The 20266-nt window shown below is 61.5% G+C and overlaps 2 protein-coding genes across 6 annotated transcripts; one reads left to right on the top strand and one right to left on the bottom strand.

Moving 5' to 3' along the window:
* Positions 1-252: 252 nt before the first annotated feature.
* Positions 253-3500, bottom strand: LOC307180396 (melanoma-associated antigen 8-like). 5 transcript variants are annotated; one of them, XM_079910616.1, is made up of 4 exons: positions 2315-2575; positions 1903-2000; positions 1684-1754; positions 253-1609 (listed from the first exon to the last, which is right to left on the bottom strand). In XM_079910616.1, exon 4 carries the CDS (start codon positions 1542-1544, stop codon positions 771-773), a length of 774 nt encoding a protein of 257 aa, XP_079766742.1. In that variant the 5' UTR covers positions 1545-1609; positions 1684-1754; positions 1903-2000; positions 2315-2575; the 3' UTR covers positions 253-770. The 5 variants fall into 5 exon arrangements, with proteins under 5 accessions (XP_079766742.1, XP_079766743.1, XP_079766741.1 ...); XM_079910617.1 differs by lacking the exon at positions 2315-2575 and adding an exon at positions 2264-2282; XM_079910615.1 differs by lacking the exons at positions 1684-1754; positions 2315-2575 and adding an exon at positions 3463-3500.
* A 4256-nt stretch (positions 3501-7756) lies between these two features.
* Positions 7757-13212, top strand: LOC307180673 (paraneoplastic antigen Ma6F-like; the record flags this gene model as incomplete). Its single annotated transcript, XM_079911039.1, has 3 exons — positions 7757-8319; positions 10652-11193; positions 11863-13212. Exons 2-3 carry the CDS (start codon positions 10723-10725, stop codon positions 13210-13212), a joined length of 1821 nt encoding a protein of 606 aa, XP_079767165.1. The 5' UTR covers positions 7757-8319; positions 10652-10722.
* Between the last annotated feature and the right edge of the window lie 7054 nt (positions 13213-20266).

Here is a 20266-nt window from a genome sequence, read left to right as displayed (position 1 = left end):
TTCTGTGGGACTTAGGGGACGTCTCACCACCTTCCTCATGTGACAGTGGCTCCTAGACCATCACTCTAGGTGTGGGTGTGTCCTGCTTTTCCTAGCGTTCCCGCTACTAACACAGGCCCTTCCGGAGAGCAGAGGCTCCGTGGAGGTCTGCGGAATAAACAAGCCAGTGGGCAGGGGGCTTATTGACGCAGATGAACCTTCTCCTACTTTCTTAAAATACCCGTGCAAATCCAACTCAACAGAGATAGTTCGTTTTATTTACAGAATGACAGACAAGACAGGGAAGCAAGAATTGGAACAACAATGACTCTTATTTTTCTATTTCTTTCCCCATCTATATCACTGCTAAGTACTTCCACCTTTCCAGAGCAGTTCTGATTCCAATTCCCTGTTATCTTGTACACGGTCACAAAACGAACTGGGAGATTTCCCAACCTCTCTTACAAAACAGCAAAACTCTTGTTCTTGAACTGAATTAGTGCAAATACCTGTGGGATTAACGTCATACACAAAGTTAGACACTGAAGCTTGTTTAGTCTTCTATTCAAAGAACCAACATTTGAAAAATCCCTAAAGAAAACAGACATGGAAGTCCATGTCAACATACACAACAGGAACCCAAAATGCTGCACACCGGCTTCCCCCAACTCGCCCGGCTCTCACTGCTTAGAAGGCTGACCGCTCCCTCTTCAAACTCAGAGTGAAGGAGCAGCCCCCCTTCCTGCCCCACGGGAGAAGCTGCTGGACGTGGGACTGGCTGCTGCACTGGCTCAGGCTCCCTCTTCCTCATCGCTCACACTCCCTGCAGACACGGATGGGAAGAACCTGGGAGCCATGCTATTGATCCTGAGCAGATGCTGCAGGACCTGACACTCGCTGGCCTCCGCGTAGGCCCGGGGACCCCACAGGAACTCGTAGCGGGCAGGGTCGCTGTGGGGCACCTGCCGGTACTTCAGGTAGCCCGTCTGCACCCACACTTCGGTGAGCAGCTCCCTCCCGCCACAAAACCCCAGGGTGCCTAGCTTTCCCCACACCTCCTCCTCAGGGACGCGGTCACCAAACAGGGTGACCATGGTCAGGACCAGCAGAGGGAGGCTGGCCTCGGGCGTGCGCTGCCAGTCGCTCAGCACTGCATCCCAGGTGAGGCCCAGGGTGGGGACCAGGACGTAGGTGCGCTCGCGGGGGTCCACCACCTTCACGTCCACGCCAAACAGCAGCTGCACGCACTCGCAAACGAGGTGGAAGACCACGGGGAAGTGGTCCCGATGCTCCCGGACGACCGTACTCAGCATCTCCGCCTCGGAGGTCGGCTCCCCGGTACGAAACTTGACGAGCAGGAACCCCACCAGGTCAGCCATCAGCGCAGCAAGTGCCTCGCGGGACAAGGGATCGGCATAGGCGGAGAAGGAGGGGGCGCCAGGGGAGGCGGAGGACGAGGGGGATGCGGCCTCCTCCCCCGCAGCCCCCAGCAGCGGCGCCTCCACCGGACCCTGGGCCGGGACTGGGGCCTCAAGGTCGGCCTCAGGCTGGCGGAGCTCACTCATCTCGACCGGAGGCCTGATCACTGGGGTCGGGCCGCCCACGGGAGTGTGGGCAGGGGACCTCGTACCTGGGGAAGAGAGGGGGTGTGAGCGGCCTCGGCGGAGAAAGGCACCCTGGGCAGCCCTGACAAAGGCCACTTACAGGTCTCGTCTCAAGGGCTGCCCTCGGGCCTCACAGGGGCGCTCCTCCCGGGTGGCCTGTCCCCTGCCAACCTGAAGAAGGAAGTGAGGGGGCTCCTCAGGGTGCAGCCAGCACGGCCCCAGGTTCTGGGGCTGACAGGGCGGTGGGGTGACTTGGGTGTTGTGGGGTCCCCTCTGTTCTGGGAGGGGGAGCCCCTGGGTACACACTCAGGGCACGCACCTCCCCTTGGCTCCTGGCGCTGCCTGGGCCTCCTCTGCTCTGTGCCCTGAGGACACGGTCCTCAGACCTGGGCCTTCGCCTCCCGGTTCCTGGAGCCCCTGTAAGAGGAATGGAGGGCGCACCTCTTGTGTACACTGTGGCACAGCTCTGGGCCTCGGTGCTGGTAGGAGGATTGGGCCGGACTCTGTGAGGTCCCCCCAGTGCTGAGTTCTGGGGTGGGTGGTCCCCTCGGGGTCGCTCGTCGTGCTCACTGTTCCCCTTAAGGGCCTGGACCCTCCCCTTTGCAGGCCGGAGGGGAAACTCAGAACAGGACCCCGAATCTGAACAGAAAGCAGTGAGGGGGCCCCACAGGTGGCCGCACCTGCCCAGGGCCTCCCGAGGGTCCTAGGATGGGGAGATGCTGGGTCCTCACCTCCTCCTCACATCCTGCCTGGCCTCCCAGCGCTGACCACAGGGGCAGGTTTCTGTTGAGGCCCCTGTTCCAGGGCTGGGGGTCTGCTCAGTCCTCCCTCGGGGTCCTGGGAGTCCACCCTCTGCGGACCTGAAGGCTCACCCCTCACACCAAACACCTGACCTCCTGAGGACCCCGACCCAGAGGTCAGGAAACATCTCATCTGCTGACCGCGCTCTGGCGCCTCCAAGGCCCCTGTGGAAGGGCAAAGGATCCCTCCCTGTGTCGGGGTCTAACGTCCTCAGTCCTTCCTTCCTCGCGTGCAGGTTGGACTCTGGGCAGGACCTGGGATTGTCCCGTCTGCCGGTGTGAGTCCCTGCTCCTTATACCAGGTCTCCAGTCTCTCCGAGACCCTGACGTCAGGACGTCAGGACAGGCCTACCGTGCGCATCCCGCCCCGGGGCCTCCCACGGCCACCTGCAAGGGCGGTGATCTGGTGGGTCCCTTTTGTCCTCCTTCAGGGTCTCCTCAGTCCTGCCTAAGGGCCCTAACCTTAGTCCACCAGGGACCTGACGTTTTACCCTCTGCCCTCCCCAGCGTCTCTGAGACCCGGATGTCAGGAAGTGCTGCACGTGCTCATTCCGCCCTATGGCCTCCCAGGGCCAACTCTGTTCTGCGGTCCAGGCTCCCCTCAGTCCTCCCTCAGGGCACTCACCTTGACTCAACGAAGGACCTGGGATTCTCTCCCGTGCCCACAAGACACCCCGACCCTTATACTGCCTCCCCAGCTTCTCTGAGACCCCGCCCCATACTGCCCTCCCCAGCGTCTCTGAGACCCGGATGTCAGGAAGTGCTGCACGTGCTCATTCCGCCCTATGGCCTCCCAGGGCCAACTCTGTTCTGGGGTCTAGGCTCCCCTCAGTCCTCCCTCAGGGCACTCACCTTGACTCCACGGAGAACCTGGGAATCTCTACCTTGCTCACCAGACACCCCGACCCTTATACCCCCTCCCTAGCCTCTCTGAGACCCCGCCCCGTACTCCCCTCCCCAGCGTCTCTGAGACCCGGATGTCAGGAAGTGCTGCACGTGCTCATTCCGCCCTATGGCCTGCCAGGGCCAACTGTGTTCTGGGGTCCAGGCTCCCCTCAGTCCTCCCTCAGGGCCCTCACCTTGACTCCACGGAGGACCTGGGATTCTCTCCCGTGCCCACGAGACACCCCGACCCTTATACTCCCTCCCCAGCCTCTCTGAGACCCCGCCCCGTGCTCCCCCTCCCCAGCGTCTCTGAGACCCGGATGTCAGGAAGTGCTGGACGTGCTCATTCCGCCCTATGGCCTCCCAGGGCCAACTCTGTTCTGGGGTCTAGGCTCCCCTCAGTCCTCCCTCAGGGCACTCACCTTGACTCCACGGAGAACCTGGGAATCTCTACCTTGCTCACCAGACACCCCGACCCTTATACCCCCTCCCTAGCCTCTCTGAGACCCCGCCCCGTACTCCCCTCCCCAGCGTCTCTGAGACCCGGATGTCAGGAAGTGCTGCACGTGCTCATTCCGCCCTATGGCCTGCCAGGGCCAACTGTGTTCTGGGGTCCAGGCTCCCCTCAGTCCTCCCTCAGGGCCCTCACCTTGACTCCACGGAGGACCTGGGATTCTCTCCCGTGCCCACGAGACACCCCGACCCTTATACTGCCTCCCCAGCCTCTCTGAGACCCCGCCCCGTGCTCCCCCTCCTCAGCGTCTCTGAGACCCGGATGTCAGGAAGTGCTGCACGTGCTCATTCCGCCCTATGGCCTCCCAGGGCCAACTGTGTTCTGGGGTCCAGGCTCCCCTCAGTCCTCCCTCAGGGCACTCACCTTGACTCCACGGAGGACCTGGGATTCTCTCCCGTGCCCAGGAGACACCCCGACCCTTATACTGACTCCCCAGCCTCTCTGAGACCCCGCCCCGTGCTCCCCCTCCTCAGCGTCTCTGAGACCCGGATGTCAGGAAGTGCTGGACGTGCTCACCCCGCCCTATGGCCTCCCAGGGCCAGGTCTGTTCTGGGGTCCAGGCTCCCCTCAGTCCTCCCTCAGGGCCCTCACCTTGACTCCACGGAGGACCTGGGATTCTCTCCCGTGCCCACCAGACACCCCGACCCTTATACCCCCTCCCTAGCCTCTCTGAGACCCCGCCCCGTACTCCCCTCCCCAGCGTCTCTGAGACCCGGATGTCAGGAAGTGCTGCACGTGACGGCCTCCCAGGGCCAACTGAGTTCTGGGTTGCAGGCTGCCCTCAGTGCTCCCTCAGGGCCCTCACCTTGACTCCACACAGGACCTGCGATTCTCCGCAGTGCCCAGCAGACACCCCGCCCCTTATACCCCCTCTGCAGCCACTCTGATACCCCGCCCCGTGCTCCCCCTCTCCAGGGTGTCTGAGACCCGGATGTCAGGAAGTGCTGCACGTGCTCACCCCGCCCTATGGCCTCCCAGGGCCAACTCTGTTCTGGGGTCCAGGCTCCCCTCAGTCCTCCCTCAGGGCACTCACCTTGACTCCACGGAGGACCTGGGATTCTCTCCTGTGCCCACCAGACACCCCGACCCTTATACTGCCTCCCCAGCCTCTCTGAGACCCCACCCCGTGCTCCCCCACCCCAGCGCCTCTGAGACCCGGATGTCAGGAACTGCTCTACGTGCTCATCCCGCCCCGGGGCCTCCCTCGGCCACCTGCAAGGGCGGTGATCTGGTGGGTCCCTTTTGTCCTCCCTCAGGGTCCCCTCAGTCCTGCCTAAGGGCCCTAACCTTAGTCCACCAGGGACCTGACATTTTACCCTCTGCCCTCATGAGACCCCGCCCCTTATCCCAGGTCCCCAGCTTCTCTGACACCCGGATGTCAGGAAGTGCTGCACGTGACGGCCTCCCAGGGCCAACTGAGTTCTGGGTTGCAGGCTGCCCTCAGTGCTCCCTCAGGGCCCTCACCTTGACTCCACACAGGACCTGCGATTCTCCGCAGTGCCCACCAGACACCCCGCCCCTTATACCCCCTCTGCAGCCTCTCTGAGACCCCGCCCCGTGCTCCCCCTCTCCAGGGTGTCTGAGACCCGGATATTAGGAAGTGCTGCAACTGTTCATCCCGCCCTATGGCTGGAAGGGCCAACTCGGTCCTGGGATCCAGGCTCCCCTCAGTCCACACTCAGTGCTCTCACCCTGACTCTACATAAGACCTGGGATTCTCTCCTGTGCCCGGCTAGGATCCCGCCCCTTATACCCCCTCCCTAGCCTCTCTGAGCCCCCGCCCCGTACTCCCCTCCCCAGCGTCTCTGAGACCCGGATGTCAGGAAGTGCTGCACGTGCTCATTCCGCCCTATGGCCTCCCAGGGCCAACTGTGTTCTGGGGTCCAGGCTCCCCTCAGTCCTCCCTCAGGGCCCTCACCTTGACTCCACGGAGGACCTGGGATTCTCTCCCGTGCCCACGAGACACCCCGACCCTTATACTGCCTCCCCAGCCTCTCTGAGACCCCGCCCCGTGCTCCCCCTCCTCAGCGTCTCTGAGACCCGGATGTCAGGAAGTGCTGGACGTGCTCATTCCGCCCTATGGCCTCCCAGGGCCAGCTCTGTTCTGGGGTCCAGGCTCCCCTCAGTCCTCCCTCAGGGCCCTCACCTTGACTCCACGGAGGACCTGGGATTCTCTCCCGTGCCCACCAGACACCCCGACCCTTATACCCCCTCCCTAGCCTCTCTGAGACCCCGCCCCGTACTCCCCTCCCCAGCGTCTCTGAGACCCGGATGTCAGGAAGTGCTGGACGTGCTCATTCCGCCCTATGGCCTCCCAGGGCCAACTCTGTTCTGGGGTCTAGGCTCCCCTCAGTCCTCCCTCAGGGCACTCACCTTGACTCCACGGAGAACCTGGGAATCTCTACCTTGCTCACCAGACACCCCGACCCTTATACCCCCTCCCTAGCCTCTCTGAGACCCCGCCCCGTACTCCCCTCCCCAGCGTCTCTGAGACCCGGATGTCAGGAAGTGCTGCACGTGCTCATTCCGCCCTATGGCCTCCCAGGGCCAACTGTGTTCTGGGGTCCAGGCTCCCCTCAGGGCCCTCACCTTGACTCCACGGAGGACCTGGGATTCTCTCCCGTGCCCACGAGACACCCCGACCCTTATACTGCCTCCCCAGCCTCTCTGAGACCCCGCCCCGTGCTCCCCCTCCTCAGCGTCTCTGAGACCCGGATGTCAGGAAGTGCTGCACGTGCTCATTCCGCCCTATGGCCTCCCAGGGCCAACTGTGTTCTGGGGTCCAGGCTCCCCTCAGTCCTCCCTCAGGGCCCTCACCTTGACTCCACGGAGGACCTGGGATTCTCTCCCGTGCCCACGAGACACCCCGACCCTTATACTGCCTCCCCAGCCTCTCTGAGACCCCGCCCCGTGCTCCCCCTCCTCAGCGTCTCTGAGACCCGGATGTCAGGAAGTGCTGGACGTGCTCATTCCGCCCTATGGCCTCCCAGGGCCAGGTCTGTTCTGGGGTCCAGGCTCCCCTCAGTCCTCCCTCAGGGCCCTCACCTTGACTCCACGGAGGACCTGGGATTCTCTCCCGTGCCCACCAGACACCCCGACCCTTATACCCCCTCCCTAGCCTCTCTGAGACCCCGCCCCGTACTCCCCTCCCCAGCGTCTCTGAGACCCGGATGTCAGGAAGTGCTGGACGTGCTCATTCCGCCCTATGGCCTCCCAGGGCCAGGTCTGTTCTGGGGTCCAGGCTCCCCTCAGTCCTCCCTCAGGCCCTCACCTTGACTCCACGGAGGACCTGGGATTCTCTCCCGTGCCCACGAGACACCCCGACCCTTATACCCACTTCCCAGCCTCTCTGAGACCCCGCCCCGTACTCCCCTCCCCAGCGTCTCTGAGACCCGGATGTCAGGAAGTGCTGCACGTGCTCATCCCGCCGTTTGGCCTCCCAGGTCCCACTCTGTCCTGGGGTCCAGGCTCCCCTCAGTCCTCCCTCAGGCCCTGGGAAGTGATTAGCCCGTGAGGGGGGAGCCCTCATGAATGAGATTACCTCCCTTATAAAAGAGGCCCCAGACGGCTGCCTCATCCTCTTGTGCCATGTGAGAAGATGGCTAGTTGATACAGCTAGACAAGAAACCAGTCCATATAAAGAAGAGCTTTATTACTATTAGTTATTACTCAGCCGTACAAAGGAACGAAATTGGGTCATTTGTAGAGATGTGGATGGATCTAGAGACTGTCATACAGAGTGAAGGAAGTCAAAAAGAGAGAAACAAATATCGTGTATTAATGCACATATGTGGAACCTAGATAAATGGTACAGATGAACCGGTTTGCAGGGCAGAAATAGAGACACAGACGTAGAGCACAAACATATGGGCACCAAGGTGAGAAAATGGTGGGGGCGGGCGGGGGGGGTGATGAATTGGGAGATTGGGATTGACATATGTACGCTAATAGGTATAAACTGGGTAACTCATAAGAACCTGCTGTATAAAAAAATACATAAAATAAAATTCAAAAGTTAAAACAAACCAAAGAAATAAGAATAGGTTTATGACATTATCAATCACAGTAGAAAACCACCTGTAAAGACAAATGGACGTACTTGCCACAACGGGCTCTGCATCGCCAAGTTCGCTCCCCCAACTCCGCAGCCTCGCAGGAGGCCTTCCTATTGGTGGAAGGCCAATGGGCGTGTCTTTCGCTTCCGGAGGCGCCAAGCCTTGGGACCTCAGGCCCTCAGTGCGCATGGCTACTGCTGCTTCCGTAGCAGAGCGCCTCCTCACGTGCTCTTCTGATCCAACCAGTTTCTCGGTAAAGAGACGTCTAGAACTTTCTCCCTCATCTTCCTGGGGCTTCCGGGAGCACCCGGAAGCCCACGTGGCGTTCGCACAGAGTGCCTGGGACAGTCGGCGGCACAGTTCCTGGCTGCTCTGCTGAGACGAGCTCTTCAGCCCCTCGTGAGCGGGACTCCGGAGCCATCCACAGAGTCAGAGCGAGTCAGGAGACAGGCGGGGGCTCTGCCGGGGGCTGGACTCCGCAGGTACCGGGGGCCCTGGGAAGGAGTGGAGGTCGGGGGAGGGCTACGGGCTGCTCGGTTGGGAGTGGGGGAGCGGCGGCGGAGGGTAGCGGGCTGAAGGGGGGCTGAGGGAAGGGTCCCCCAGTGAGCGGGTGAGAGGGGAGGACCGCTGGCTTCCGGGGTGGCTGGTGGGGGGCGTTCTGGAGTCGGGGTGCAGAGGGTGGGGCTAATGGCTAAGCGTGGGGGGGGGGCCTGAGCAGAGGGCTTCCTGCTGGTCGGGTGGGGCTGGCCTTGGGGGCCAGAGGAGAGGACGACTGGCTGCGGGGGTGGGGAGGACGGGACGGGACGGGACGGGAGGGGCGGGCCCCACCCCCGGGGCCGAGACGGGAGGGGAGGGCTAGCGGCTGCTGCGTGTGGCGGGAGGAAGGGGGAGCTACTCCTGGCTGAGGCGGGGGTCGATGGGGAGGACTCCCGGGCGCGGGTGCGGTAGGCGTTAGGGGAGCTCCCGGCGGGGCGGGGCGTGGGGTTGGGGGGGAGGACGCTCGTGGCAGTTAGGGGGCTCCGGCTCCCGGGTGGGCGGGGGCAAGACGGGTGGGCTCTGCGTCTGGGGTACGAGAGCGAGAGCCCCTGGCGCTGAGTGTGCTCCGGGGAGGACTCCCCGGTGTGGGGAGGTGAGAGAGGCAGTCTGACCTCTACGCATGGCGGGGCGCCCGGCTTCCAGGGCCCAGAGCGGAGCGCCACCAGCTGGTGGGTGGGGGAGGGTGTATGGAGGGGATGTAGTGCGAGGGGTCGGGGAGGAGCCGCCTGGCCACGGGGGGCGGGGGGGGGGGGGCGTAAGTGAAGCTGAGAGGGGGAGGCGCTGGGGCTGCTGTGATCTGGTGGAGGCTGTTGGCCATGGCAGATGGATTTGTGGGGGTCCAGGGAGGGGCTCTGGCCCACTGCATTAGGCATCGAGAGCTTCAGGTCGCCTCTGTCCGGGTGGCACAGGAATTGCAGAGGTCGGTGGGCAGGGCAAGACCCTGGCCTCCACACAGAGTACACAGATTCTTTACGAGGGTGCTTTGCACATTCACCCGGACACGCCATACCAGAGTTGTAAAACAGTCTCCATAAATTTAGCAGTATTGCAAGTTTCCATGATAAGTTTTCTCATCACGGGGGAATTTTATTTGATGGTACTAATGATAATATATCTTCAAATATTGGGAAACCCATGGATCAAAGAGAAAAATCACAGAGGGACTTAGAAAATGTTTCCAAGTGAATACTAAAAAAGCACAACTTACCAAAATTAGTGGGAGGCAGCAAAAAGCGACAGGAGGAAACTGTATTCCTCTAAATGCTTCTGTTAGAAAAGAGTCAGGACATAAAATCAGTGAGCTAACAGTCCATTGAGAGATGCTAGAAGAAGAAGAGCAAAGGAAACATAAAATGAAGTAATAAGAGAGCTAAGAGAGGAAATCAGTGATAGAAAGCAAATTATGGACACGGTGAACGAAGCCATGCGCTTCTTTCAAAAGAGCAAGGAAACCGAGCAAGTCCTAGAACGATGAATCACGGAAACATAGAAAGAACGCTGATCCCCAATATGAGGAATGAAAGAGGGCCAACGTTACGGATCAGATGTACATTAACAAAGAGGATATAGGGGAATATTATGGGACATTATGGAAATGTTTATGCTAACAAATTGGAAGACTTGAAAAATTCCTTGGGAAAAAGGCAGCTTCCTAAAACTGAGGCCAGAAATGTAGAAAAGGTGACGAGCCTTCTGTCTTTTTTAAAAAAATTATTTTATTTTACTTTATTATTGTTTCTTGAGTCGTACGCAACAAGTGCTCTTTTGTTATTATTTTTAAATTTTATTTTTACTTTTGGCTGCGTTGGGTCTTTGTTGCTGCGCGCGGGCTTTCTCTAGGTGCAGCGAGCGGGGGCTACTCTTCGTTGCGGTGCGCAGGCCTCTCATTACGGTGGCTTCTCTTGTTGCAGAGCACGGGCTCCAGGCATGTGGGCTTCAGAGGTTGTGTCACGTGGACTCAGTAGTTGTGGCTCGTGGGCTCTAGAGCGCTGGGGTCAGTGGTTGTGGTGCGTGGGGTTAGTTGCTCCGCGGCTTGTGGGATCTTCCCGGACCGGGGATCGAACCTGTGTCCCCTGCACTGGCAGGTGGATTCTTAACCACTGCGCCACCAGGGAAGTCCCTAGCCTTCTATCTTGTAAATAAATGTAATTTATAAAAAAAGTTTCCTAAAGTCAAACAAACCAAACAGGGCAGGGAGGTGCTCCAGGCTGCTGCTGTGAGGGGCACTAGGGTGGGCTGTGTGGCACAAACATGATTCTCTCCTCTTTGCACCCACAGGCCGATTCCCACACTTCAACAGCCTGTGCACACCTGTTTGATCGCTTCCCCCCACCCTCAGGTCCTCGAAGATGGCGATGGCTCTGGCGGTATTGCGGGACTGGTGCAGGTCGATGGGCGTGAACGCTCAGCGATCTCTGCTCATCCTGGGAATCCCAGATGACTGCAAAGACCAGGAATTCCAGGAGGCTGTGCAGGCTGCCCTGCGTTCCCTGGGCAGGTACCGAGTGCTGGGCAAGGTCTACAGAAAGGAGCTGGGGTCGAGTGTTGCCCTGGTCGAGTTTGCTGAGTGTTTAAATCGAAGCTTGCTCCCCCGCCAGATACCAGGCAAGGGAGGGCCCTGGACTGTGGTCTGCCTGCCCCAGGCCCCTGATGCTGATTCACAGGATAGACCCAGTTGCCCTGCGCAGCCCCAGGGACAAGCAGTGGTTGGCAGGGCGGGTGAGGCAGGAACTGCAGGTCACTCAGGAACTGCAGGGGAGGAGGAAGCTGCAGGGGAGGCGGGAGTCGCAGGTATGGAGGGAGACACAGGTGAGGAGGAAGCCTTAGGTGAGGAGGGAGCTGAAGGTGAGGAGGGAGCTGCAGGTGAGGAGGGAGCTGAAGGTGAGGCGGGAGCTTCAGGTGAGGAGGGAGCTGAAGGTGAGGAGGGAGGTGCAGGTGAGAAGGGAGCTGCAGGTGAGGAGGGAGCTGAAGGTGAGGAGGGAGCTGAAGGTGAGGAGGGAGGTGCAGGTGAGAAGGGAGCTGCAGGTGAGGAGGGAGATGAAGGTGAGGAGGGAGGTGCAGGTGAGAAGGGAGCTGCAGGCGAGGAGGGAGCTGAAGGTGAGGAGGGAGCTGCAGGTGAGGAGGGAGCCTCAGGTGAGGCAGGAGCCGCAGGTGAGGAGGGAGCCTCAGATGAGGCGGGAGCTGCAGGCGAGGAAGGAGCTGCAGGTGAGGCAGGAGTTGCAGGTGAGGCAGGAGCTGAGTCAGATGAGGAAGGAGCTGCAGGTGAAGCAGGAGGTGAAGGTGAAGCAGGAGCTGAGTCAGATGAGGAAGGAGCTGCAGGTGAGGAGGGAGATGAAGGTGAGGAGGGAGCTGAAGGTGAGGAGGGAGCTGCAGGTGAGGAGGGAGCTGCAGGTGAGGAAGGAGCTGCAGGTGCGGAAGGAGCTGAGGGTCAAGCAGGAGCTGAGGGTCAAGCAGGAGCTGAAGGTGAAGCAGGAGCTGAGTCAGATGAGGAAGGAGCTGCAGGTTACAGAAATGTTGCAGGCGTGGCAGGACTTCTGAGTATGGCAGGACCCACGGGCGGGGCAACGGCTGCGCCTGAGGAAGCAGTTGTGACAGCGGCAGGCGCCATGGGTGAGGCAGGGCCCGGGACCCAGCAGTGGAGGCAGGCCTCGCAGCCCGTGCTGGACAGCATGGGCTACCAGGAGCTGGGAACCTTCTCTGGGATGGAAGAGCCGGGCCACGGGGAAGGGTCCTCTGAGAGCTGGCTGGAGCAGGCCAGCCACACGCTGCACCTGTGGCGCCACGTGTCTGAGAGGGAGAGGAGGAGGAGGCTGGTGGAGAGCTTGCGCGGCCCCGCGCTGGACCTCCTGCGCGGCCTCCTGGCGGAAGATCCCGAGCTGGCTGCCCAGGACTGCCTGGCCGCGCTGGTGCAGGTGTTTGGGAACAAGGACCCCCGGGGGAGTGCTCGGCTGAAGTTCGTGACCTGTGCCCAGCGGCCCCAGGAGACTCTCTCTGCGTACGTGATGCGCCTGGAAGGCCTGCTGCAGTCGGCCCTGGAGAAGGGGGCCATCCACCCGGCCATGGCGGACCAGGCGCGCGCCCGGCAGGTGCTGACGCGGGCCCGGCTGAACGACACGCTCCGGGACACGCTGAGGAGGAGGCGGCTGATGAGGAGGCCTCCCGGCTTTGCGGGGATGCTGCGGCTCATCCAGAAGACCGAGGCCTGGGACGCCGACCCGGCTAGCAGGGAGCACTTCCCAGGGCAGGAAGAGGCCCGTGTGGACGTTGCAGTCCTGGCAGCAGCCGCCCAGGCCGCCCCGGCCCATGAGGCCATCACCGCAGGCACCACTGCACATGGCACCAAGGCCTCCCCGGCCGGTGAAGATAGCACCGCCCAGGCCGCCCGTTCCAAGGAAGGGAGCGCCGAGGACCACCCGTCACGTGAGGAGGCCAGTGCGGCAGTTGCCGGCACTGCCAAGGCTGGCGAGGCGGCCCCTGAAGACCATGGTGCCGCCAGGGCACACCCTGAAGACCATGGTGCCGCCAGGGCAGCCCCTGGCCCTGGGGAGACCAGCAAGGCGTCCGCGGCCACTCAGGAAGATGGAAGTGCTGCCGCCCCTGCGGGCCTAGGTCAGGCAGGACCCTCAGATGCCCCCGGGGTCCCCATGCCTGGCCGGATGGGCAGTGCTTCCCCGGTGGCCCCAGGAGGTCCTGGCTGGGAGCCAGAGGGCCTCGCCCAGGCAGGAGGCCAGGAGGCCGAGGAGACCCCCGAGGAGGGGCTCAAGCCCATCCCAGAAGAGCCGGGAAATGAGGACGGGGCTGCAGAGATGAGCCCCCCGGGGTTCACCTCGGGCCAGTAGGCTCAGCAGGCCCCAGGGCCCCCACGCTTGGAGGCAGGGGGAGGCCAGGCCTGGCAGCCTACTGGCCCCATATTAGGGGCCACTCCAGGTGCCTGGGCCTCCCTCCTGAGAGGGGACCCCTATTCATCATCCCCTGGGGCAGGTTGCTCCCTGTACTGGCAAGCCCAAATGTGTCCCTGTAGGCCCCAGAGGGACCCAGGTGTCAAGGAACCCCCCAGCCCCCGCTCCCCTCCCCCCAACACACACACCCTAGCCATCGTCCCCCCGCAGAGCCCTGAGGTGCGCCACGTGCCAGCCAAGGCTCTGGTCTCTGTGGGCCAGTGTCGTGAGCTCAACATGTGCTTTCTGGGCATAGATTCAGGCCCAGCGCTGCCTGTTGTTGTGGAAATGTGCATGTGTTCTCCTCTGAGCGGTTCCCCCAAACCCTGCGCGGCGTGGAGACCCCGAGCCCAGTCCCAGGAGCCGGCGGGAAGGACGGGATGGACGAGGTCACAGCCAGCGCCCACCCCAGGACCTGGGAGCCCACCTGCGACCTTCGAAGGAAGACCTTGACCGGGGCTGCAGGAGGTCTGCGGGAGGCCCCCCAGGGCTTGTGTTCTGCTGGGCCACCCCGTTGTTCCTCGGGACTCCACGTCCCCGGCTCGGTGGCGTGCGCCCTGCTGTGGGACTGTCCTGTGCCCGCCATAGGGCAGGGCCAGGCCCCGGGCATGTGGGCCAGAAATGGAGGGTCTGCCCTGGGGGGAGCGGGCATGGCCGGCGCCCATCTTCCTGGCGAGAGGCCACCCGCGGGGCCCTCAGGAAGGGAGACTGTGGGGAGATGGAGGGCCGCCGGGTGGGGTGTAGCGGAGGCACCTTTTTGAGGACCCTGGGTGGGGCCGGGACCCGTGAGCTCCGGTGGCCGTTAGAAGTTCCTCTGTGTGTTGTTATGCCCTGTGTTCAATGGTTTCAGTCAATGTTTCTCTTCAATAAATTTCCCTGAACGTTTCATCTGAGTCTGGCCTCTGCTGTGGGCAATGGAGGGAAAGGGCTGCTGCGGGTGAGGGCGGGGGTCCAGAGTCCGATTCCTGCTCAGCACCCATGGGACACCTCTCCGGGGAGAGGGTAAGGTAGGCACTTTGCAGACCCAGACATCGTGAGGGTTTTTCTTCCAGTTCATAGGTGAATTGTAAAGTTTTAGCGCCCTTGACCGTGGGCCGCGTCTCGGGCGATGCTCGTGCTTGAAATCATGGGTGCTGTGCACGGCCCGGAAGGCCAGGGGACACACAGGAGGACTTCTGACCTCGTGGGTCACACGTGGGTCCGTGCACGTGTGCCTCGCCCGGGGGCTCCGGGACCAGAAGGCCGTGGCCGGTTTGCACGAGCGCTCGGCCTGTGGCTCTGCACCCGTGCACGAGTGTCTTCGTGCCCCCTGCGATGACGGGCGTGAAGCAGGAGGCTGACATGCTGACGGGCCTGCCCTTTAGGATGTCACTTCCTGGCTGGGCTGTGCTGTCACCCCCGAGCAACCGGAGCACTTCTGTGAGGGGCTGAGCGGGAGTGTGAGCCCAGGGTGCTGCCGGCCGCGCTGCACTGTCCCGTTTACGTGGCGGAGGGACACGCCGCGCTCCGCATGGCTGCGGACGAGAAGGGCCCCGCCGCGGGCAGGGCGCCCGGCTTCGGCGAGGCGCCTCTTCCTCCCGACACAGCGGCTCCGGCCCTCGGCTCAGGGAGCTGCACCCCCCAGTCCCTCGCCCTGGACCAGCCCGTGCCCGCGGGGCACCCCGACCTCAGGCTGCTGCCTGGAGAAGCCGCTTTCCAGGATTTGACGGAAGAGCCTTTGTTGAAAAGGCCTCGCACCGCCTGCGAGGCCGTGTGGGAAGGCAGCCTGCTCTTCCACCCCTTTCCCAGGAAGCTGTGGACGATCGTCCACAGCAGTCGCTTTGCATCCATTGGGTGGAATGAAGACGGAACTTGCATAGGCGTCAACAGGCTGCTGTTTCAAAAGGAGGTTTTGGACAGGGGCGGCCTAGACAAGGTGTTCAAGACAGAACGTGTGGAGAGCTTCATCCGCCAGCTTAACCGCTATGGATTCAGCAAAGTGTACCAGGACATGCACACGTCCCTCTGCGTGACCAACCTGTCCACGAAGGAGCGGCCCGCCCACGTCCTGAGCGAGGTAAGGAGGGCGGGGGACGGCGGGGGAGGAGCCCTCTCCAGGGGCTGAGCCGCTGGGCCCGGGGGTGGGGGGCGGGTGCCAACCCCGGGGCCGCCTGGGACGGCGGCAGGCGTGTCGGGAGAGCTTCCTTTAAAGGTGGTACTTGGGCACCGGCGTGACGGCCGGAACTGGAAGTGCCGCGCGCTGTGTTGGGACGTTGTTATGGGGGGACCCGAAACGTTCTCAGCACAAGGACGTCACTTCTCTCCCTCCTCCTTTTCCCTTTGGTGTGTCTGTGTGAGGTGATGCGTGTGAACTGGACCCCCTGTGGTGATCATTTCACAGCGCACGCGGGCAAGGCGTCATCCTGTACTCCTGACACGTGGGCAGTGCCGCTCGTGCCTGACCCGCAGTCACAGCGGGGGACAAGAGGACACTGCTGCAACGCTGGCCCTTCCCGTCCTCCTGCTCAGGGACAGTGGCCCGCCGGGGGGAGGGGCGAGGTCTGTGTGCCCCCTTGACTCCCATAGCTCCAGAGCATCACTTGAGTGGGGGCGCAGGTCCTTTCCTGGGAAGCAGTCAGCGTCCCCGGTCTGGCCCCTGGAGGTGCTGGCCAGGGGGCGATTCGGACACTTCCTTAGAAAGCTACCGAACCTTGTTGCAGTCTCGTACCTGCAAACGCCAAGTCCCCTTTCGTGGGCCTTGTACTCGTCCTAAGGGGCCATTTTCAGTCATTTTCCAAGGGCGAAAGGTGATGGTGAGTGAGCGAGTCTCGGGGATGTCAAAGCTGGGGCACAGCGTCCTGCTGGGCCCGGGTCCCACTTTCTCCAAAGAGGCCCTGGGTCGGCTGGGGGAGGGCGCCCAGGGGCCCAGCCAGGCGGCTGCTGCTTGCGAGCAACTCTTTTGTGACTCGGGGTTTCCTTTTCTCTCTCAACCGCGACCTCAGTTACACTTCTACCACAGTCCCCTGTTTCAGAGAGACTGCCCGCACCTCCTGGTGAGGATGAAGCCCAGAGTACACACTAAACCAGCATCCGGGCAGGTGGACGGCGAGCCGGCAGCCCCGGGGCACCTCCCGGCGCTCAGTGCCGCGGAGCCGCAGGACGGCCTCCCACCGTCTCCTGAGCATATCCAGGGGACCCCGAGCTACCCGCAACTCGACCATGCCTCCGCCCTGGCCGGGACTGACTCTGTCGCTCCGGCCCCTCCTCGGACAGCAGCCGAGCCCCCCGCGCCGGATCCCAACGTGCAGGTTCTGGTCCCTCTAGTCCCTGTCCTGGCAGGGGTGGCCCAGCCAGCCGAGGTCCCCTGGCTCTGCTGCGCCTGGCCTCCCGCCCAGATGAGTCCTCCCTGGCCCGTGCCGGGCCTGGCCGCCGCACCCCCCCAAGTCCTCAGCCTTCCCCCCCCCGCGCAGCTCCCGGGGGCCGCGCTGCTGCCTCTTGCGCACCCTGGATGCCCGAGGTGGCCGCCAGGCCTGCCGCCTCCCTGACCTTGATCCGTCGGCCCCTGAGCCCCTTTGCTGCTGCTGCATGGGCTCCCGCTGTTTCCTGAAATACCCGACCCCTCCAGGCAGGCCCACAGAGGACCCTGACCAGGCAGACCCTGCAGACACACGGAGGTGGTAACGCGGCCAGAACCTTGCAGGGCAGTAAAGAGCACGGGGACATGAGAGCGATGTTCCACCCAACACGTGCTTGGCGCCTCCGTCCTGGGCGTGGCTGAGCAGTTGAGTCCCCTCAGCAGGAAACGATGACAGGTGACAGCCCACCCCCGGCCCAGTGCGGGCACCTAGCAGGTAGCCAGTGAAGCCCCTCAGACGACGTGCCTCCACTCACTAGAAAGACCCTTGAAGGGCTGGACAAGCACAAGGAAGGGCCTGGCATCCACGGGTTCATGGTTGCGGGGACACCGTTTCCAGCAGAGTCTCGATTTGACAGATGAGAAGAGCTCAGGCCTCCCCTGGTCAGAGGCCTGAAAAGAGCCCTTACTGTCCTGAGACGCACAGGTGTGGAGGTGACGGTCCCTGGCAGGGGCCTGCGGGTGTTCAGTTTGGGGGTGCTCTCTGGTGTCTGGACAGCAGGATTGAGGTTTGCTTTTCACTGTGGGTCCTGCGTCTGGAGACATTTTCCTGGTTCTCTTTTCCTTGCCTTTCGAGCTAAACACTTCAAGGGCGCCATGCTCCACCACCCTCTGGGCGCTGGGGTGTCGCGCTTATACCGCGAGTCCTTGTGGTCAGCGCCCAGTGATGTGTACAGAGCACTGAAGGCCAGGGCGCACCCCCAGCTCACAGTTGCTGCCTCCACGTGTGGGGGATGGGCCGGGGGACCTGGCCAGGACTCTGTGGCTGTCACAGCGATAGGGCGACATCCCCTCCCAAACACTGCTAAGGAGGGGGCGGGGAGCGGGAATTGCCTGGAGTTCCAGGGGTTAGGACTCCATGCTTTCACTGCGGTGGCCCGGGTTCAATCCCTGGTCGGGGATCTAAGATCCCCCAAGCCTTGTGGGGTGGCCAGAAACACAGAAAAGAAAAAAACAGGTGGGTTGGGGGAGGAGGGGAAGTAGACCCAAGGTACCAGGAATGATCCAAGCACCAGCAGCCAGAGGAGCCCCGGGTCTGCCCGGGTGAGGGGTGGTCCCATCTGCCGCTCCCGTCTGTCACAATGCAACAGCTAGTGCACGTCAGGGGGGTCTCTTGAGCAGCCCAACAGCAGCGCCCCAAGTGAACGATGCAAAAATGGACAGAGGGGACGGAAGAAACCGGTCTACAGTAGAAGTGGGAGACTTCGGTCCCCCCTGTGATGGATTCAAATGGATCCCCCAGCTCCCACCCCAACCATTAAGTCCACCTGTTGCAGTGCTAATCCCAAGGCGCGTGTATTTGGAGATAGCGCCCTTGGGGAAGTCAGTAAGGTTAAATGAGGTCACAAGGGTGGGGCCCCAGTCCGACAAGAGCGGTGTCCTTTGGCAAAGAGGAAGAGACACCGAAGATCTCCCTCCCTCTCTCCCTCCCTCGCCCTCTCTTCCACCCTCCCACCCTCCCTCCCTCTCTCTCTCTCCCCCTACCTTTCTCCCCCTCTCTCTTTCCCTCCCTCGCCCCCCTCCCTTTCTCTCTCTCCCTCCCTCCGTCTCTCCCTTTCACTCTCTCTCTCCCTCCCCCTCTCTCCCTCCCTCCCTCTTTCTCTCTCTCTTTCTCCCTCCTGCCCTTCTATGGCCCTGTCCATCCCTCTCTCTCCCTCCCTCCCTCCTTTCCTCCCTTTGTCTCTGCCCCTTTCTCTCCCTCCCTCCCTCTTTCTCTCTCTCTCCCTCCCTCCCTCTCTCTCCCTTTCACTCTCTCCCTCCCTCCACCTCTCTCCTACCCTCCCTCCTTCCCTCCCTTTGTCTCTCCCCCTTTCCCTCCCTCCCTCCCTCTTTCTCTCTCGCTCTCCCTCCCTCCCTCCCTACCCCCCCCCCAACCTGTTCAGAGAAGCAGCCAAGTGAGGGACCAAGAGAAAACCAGCTGTCTGCGAGCCAGGAAGAGACGCCTTCCCTCACCTGAGACTGCACTTTCCAGCCAGTTGATGTTGGACTTCTAGCCACCAGGACTGGCACCCAGTACATTTCTGTAGTTTTAGCCACCTCCTCTGTGGGACTTGGCTATGGCAGCTCTAAGCAGACTAACACAGCCTGCTTTCATTATGGGTACAGCGACCAGACAGCACCGCAGTACGGGAATCACAGATTTGAACAGCACTGTACAAAGACTAGGTCTCATGACATGTGTAGGCTATTAGCCCCAAGAACAGAGTAGACACGTGCTCGTCAAGCGTACCTAGAACGTTCTCCAGGGTACTCCACGCGTCAGGCCACACAGCATCCCTCAGTAAACTTAAGGGGATACAAACAAAAGGGCTGAAATCATACAAAGTATGTCCTCTGGCCAAAATAGAGTGAAATTAGACCTCAATAACAGAAGGAAATGTGGGAAATCTGCAAAGAGAGGGAAATTGAGCCGTGCGTCCCCAAATAACCGCATTAGTCTGGGACGATGCCAAATCCCACAGCACAGGATGAGGGGCTGAAACAGCAGACACAGATTCTCACGGTGGTTCCGACCAGGAGGCCGAGAGGGAGGGTCCAGCAGGGGTGGCTTGTACTGCGGCCGGTCTCCTTGGTTGCAGGTGGCCGGGCTCTTACCGCCCCTCACGTGGTCACCCTCTGTGCACGCACCCCCAGCCCCTGCCTTCTCTCCTTGCGTGTGCTGATCCGCTCTTCCCTCAAGGGCACCAGCCATCTTGGATTAGACCTCATCCTAATGGCCTCATTTCAACCTAAGAACCACTAACTCCAGCCACAGTGACATTCTGAGGTTCTAGGGGATTGGGGCTTCAACATGCAAATTTTGGGGGGACGCAGTTCAGTCCATAACAATAGCCCAGGGAACGTACAAGACATCACAAGGGAAACTAGAAAATACTTCGAAATGAAGAAAACACATACCAAAGGCCCCAGGACTTATGGCACGCGGCCAAAGAGGCACTTGGGACCTAAAGCTGCAAACACCCGTGTTCCAATGGAGGCGACACCTCAGATCAACCGCCTCATCTTGAACGGGGACAAGCGAGAAGACGAGGAAGGCGAGCCCAAGCATTCTGACAACAAATGTTCACGAGGAAAGAAAAACTGCACTAACCCACGTACGCGGGGATCCCAAGACGTGCACTGGTCGGGAATCCTCACAACATGGGGGAGGGCGCATCCTTCTTACACACTCAGTAACAAGAGCTACAGCCACCGACCACTTCATTTGGCCCAGGCTTTTTACAAGCAGGTCACATCATGGGGAAACCCACACCAATGCTTTTGCCTGGTACTGTTAGGAGGCCCATTTTACAGATGGAGAAATCGAGGCGTAGGGAGTCTCCATGATTTGATCAGCTTGTC

Source organism: Stenella coeruleoalba (assembly GCF_951394435.1).
Source record: "Stenella coeruleoalba genome assembly, chromosome: X".
NCBI lineage: Eukaryota > Metazoa > Chordata > Mammalia > Artiodactyla > Delphinidae > Stenella > Stenella coeruleoalba.
Note: the sequence above shows the minus strand (reverse complement) of the source record. Positions and strands in the feature narration are given on the sequence as shown.

Excerpts from the sequence above, each read along its gene's own strand:
- LOC307180396 (XM_079910615.1), bottom strand. The coding sequence starts at position 1,544 with ATGAGTGAGCTCCGCCAGCCTGAGGCCGACCTTGAGGCCCCAGTCCCG.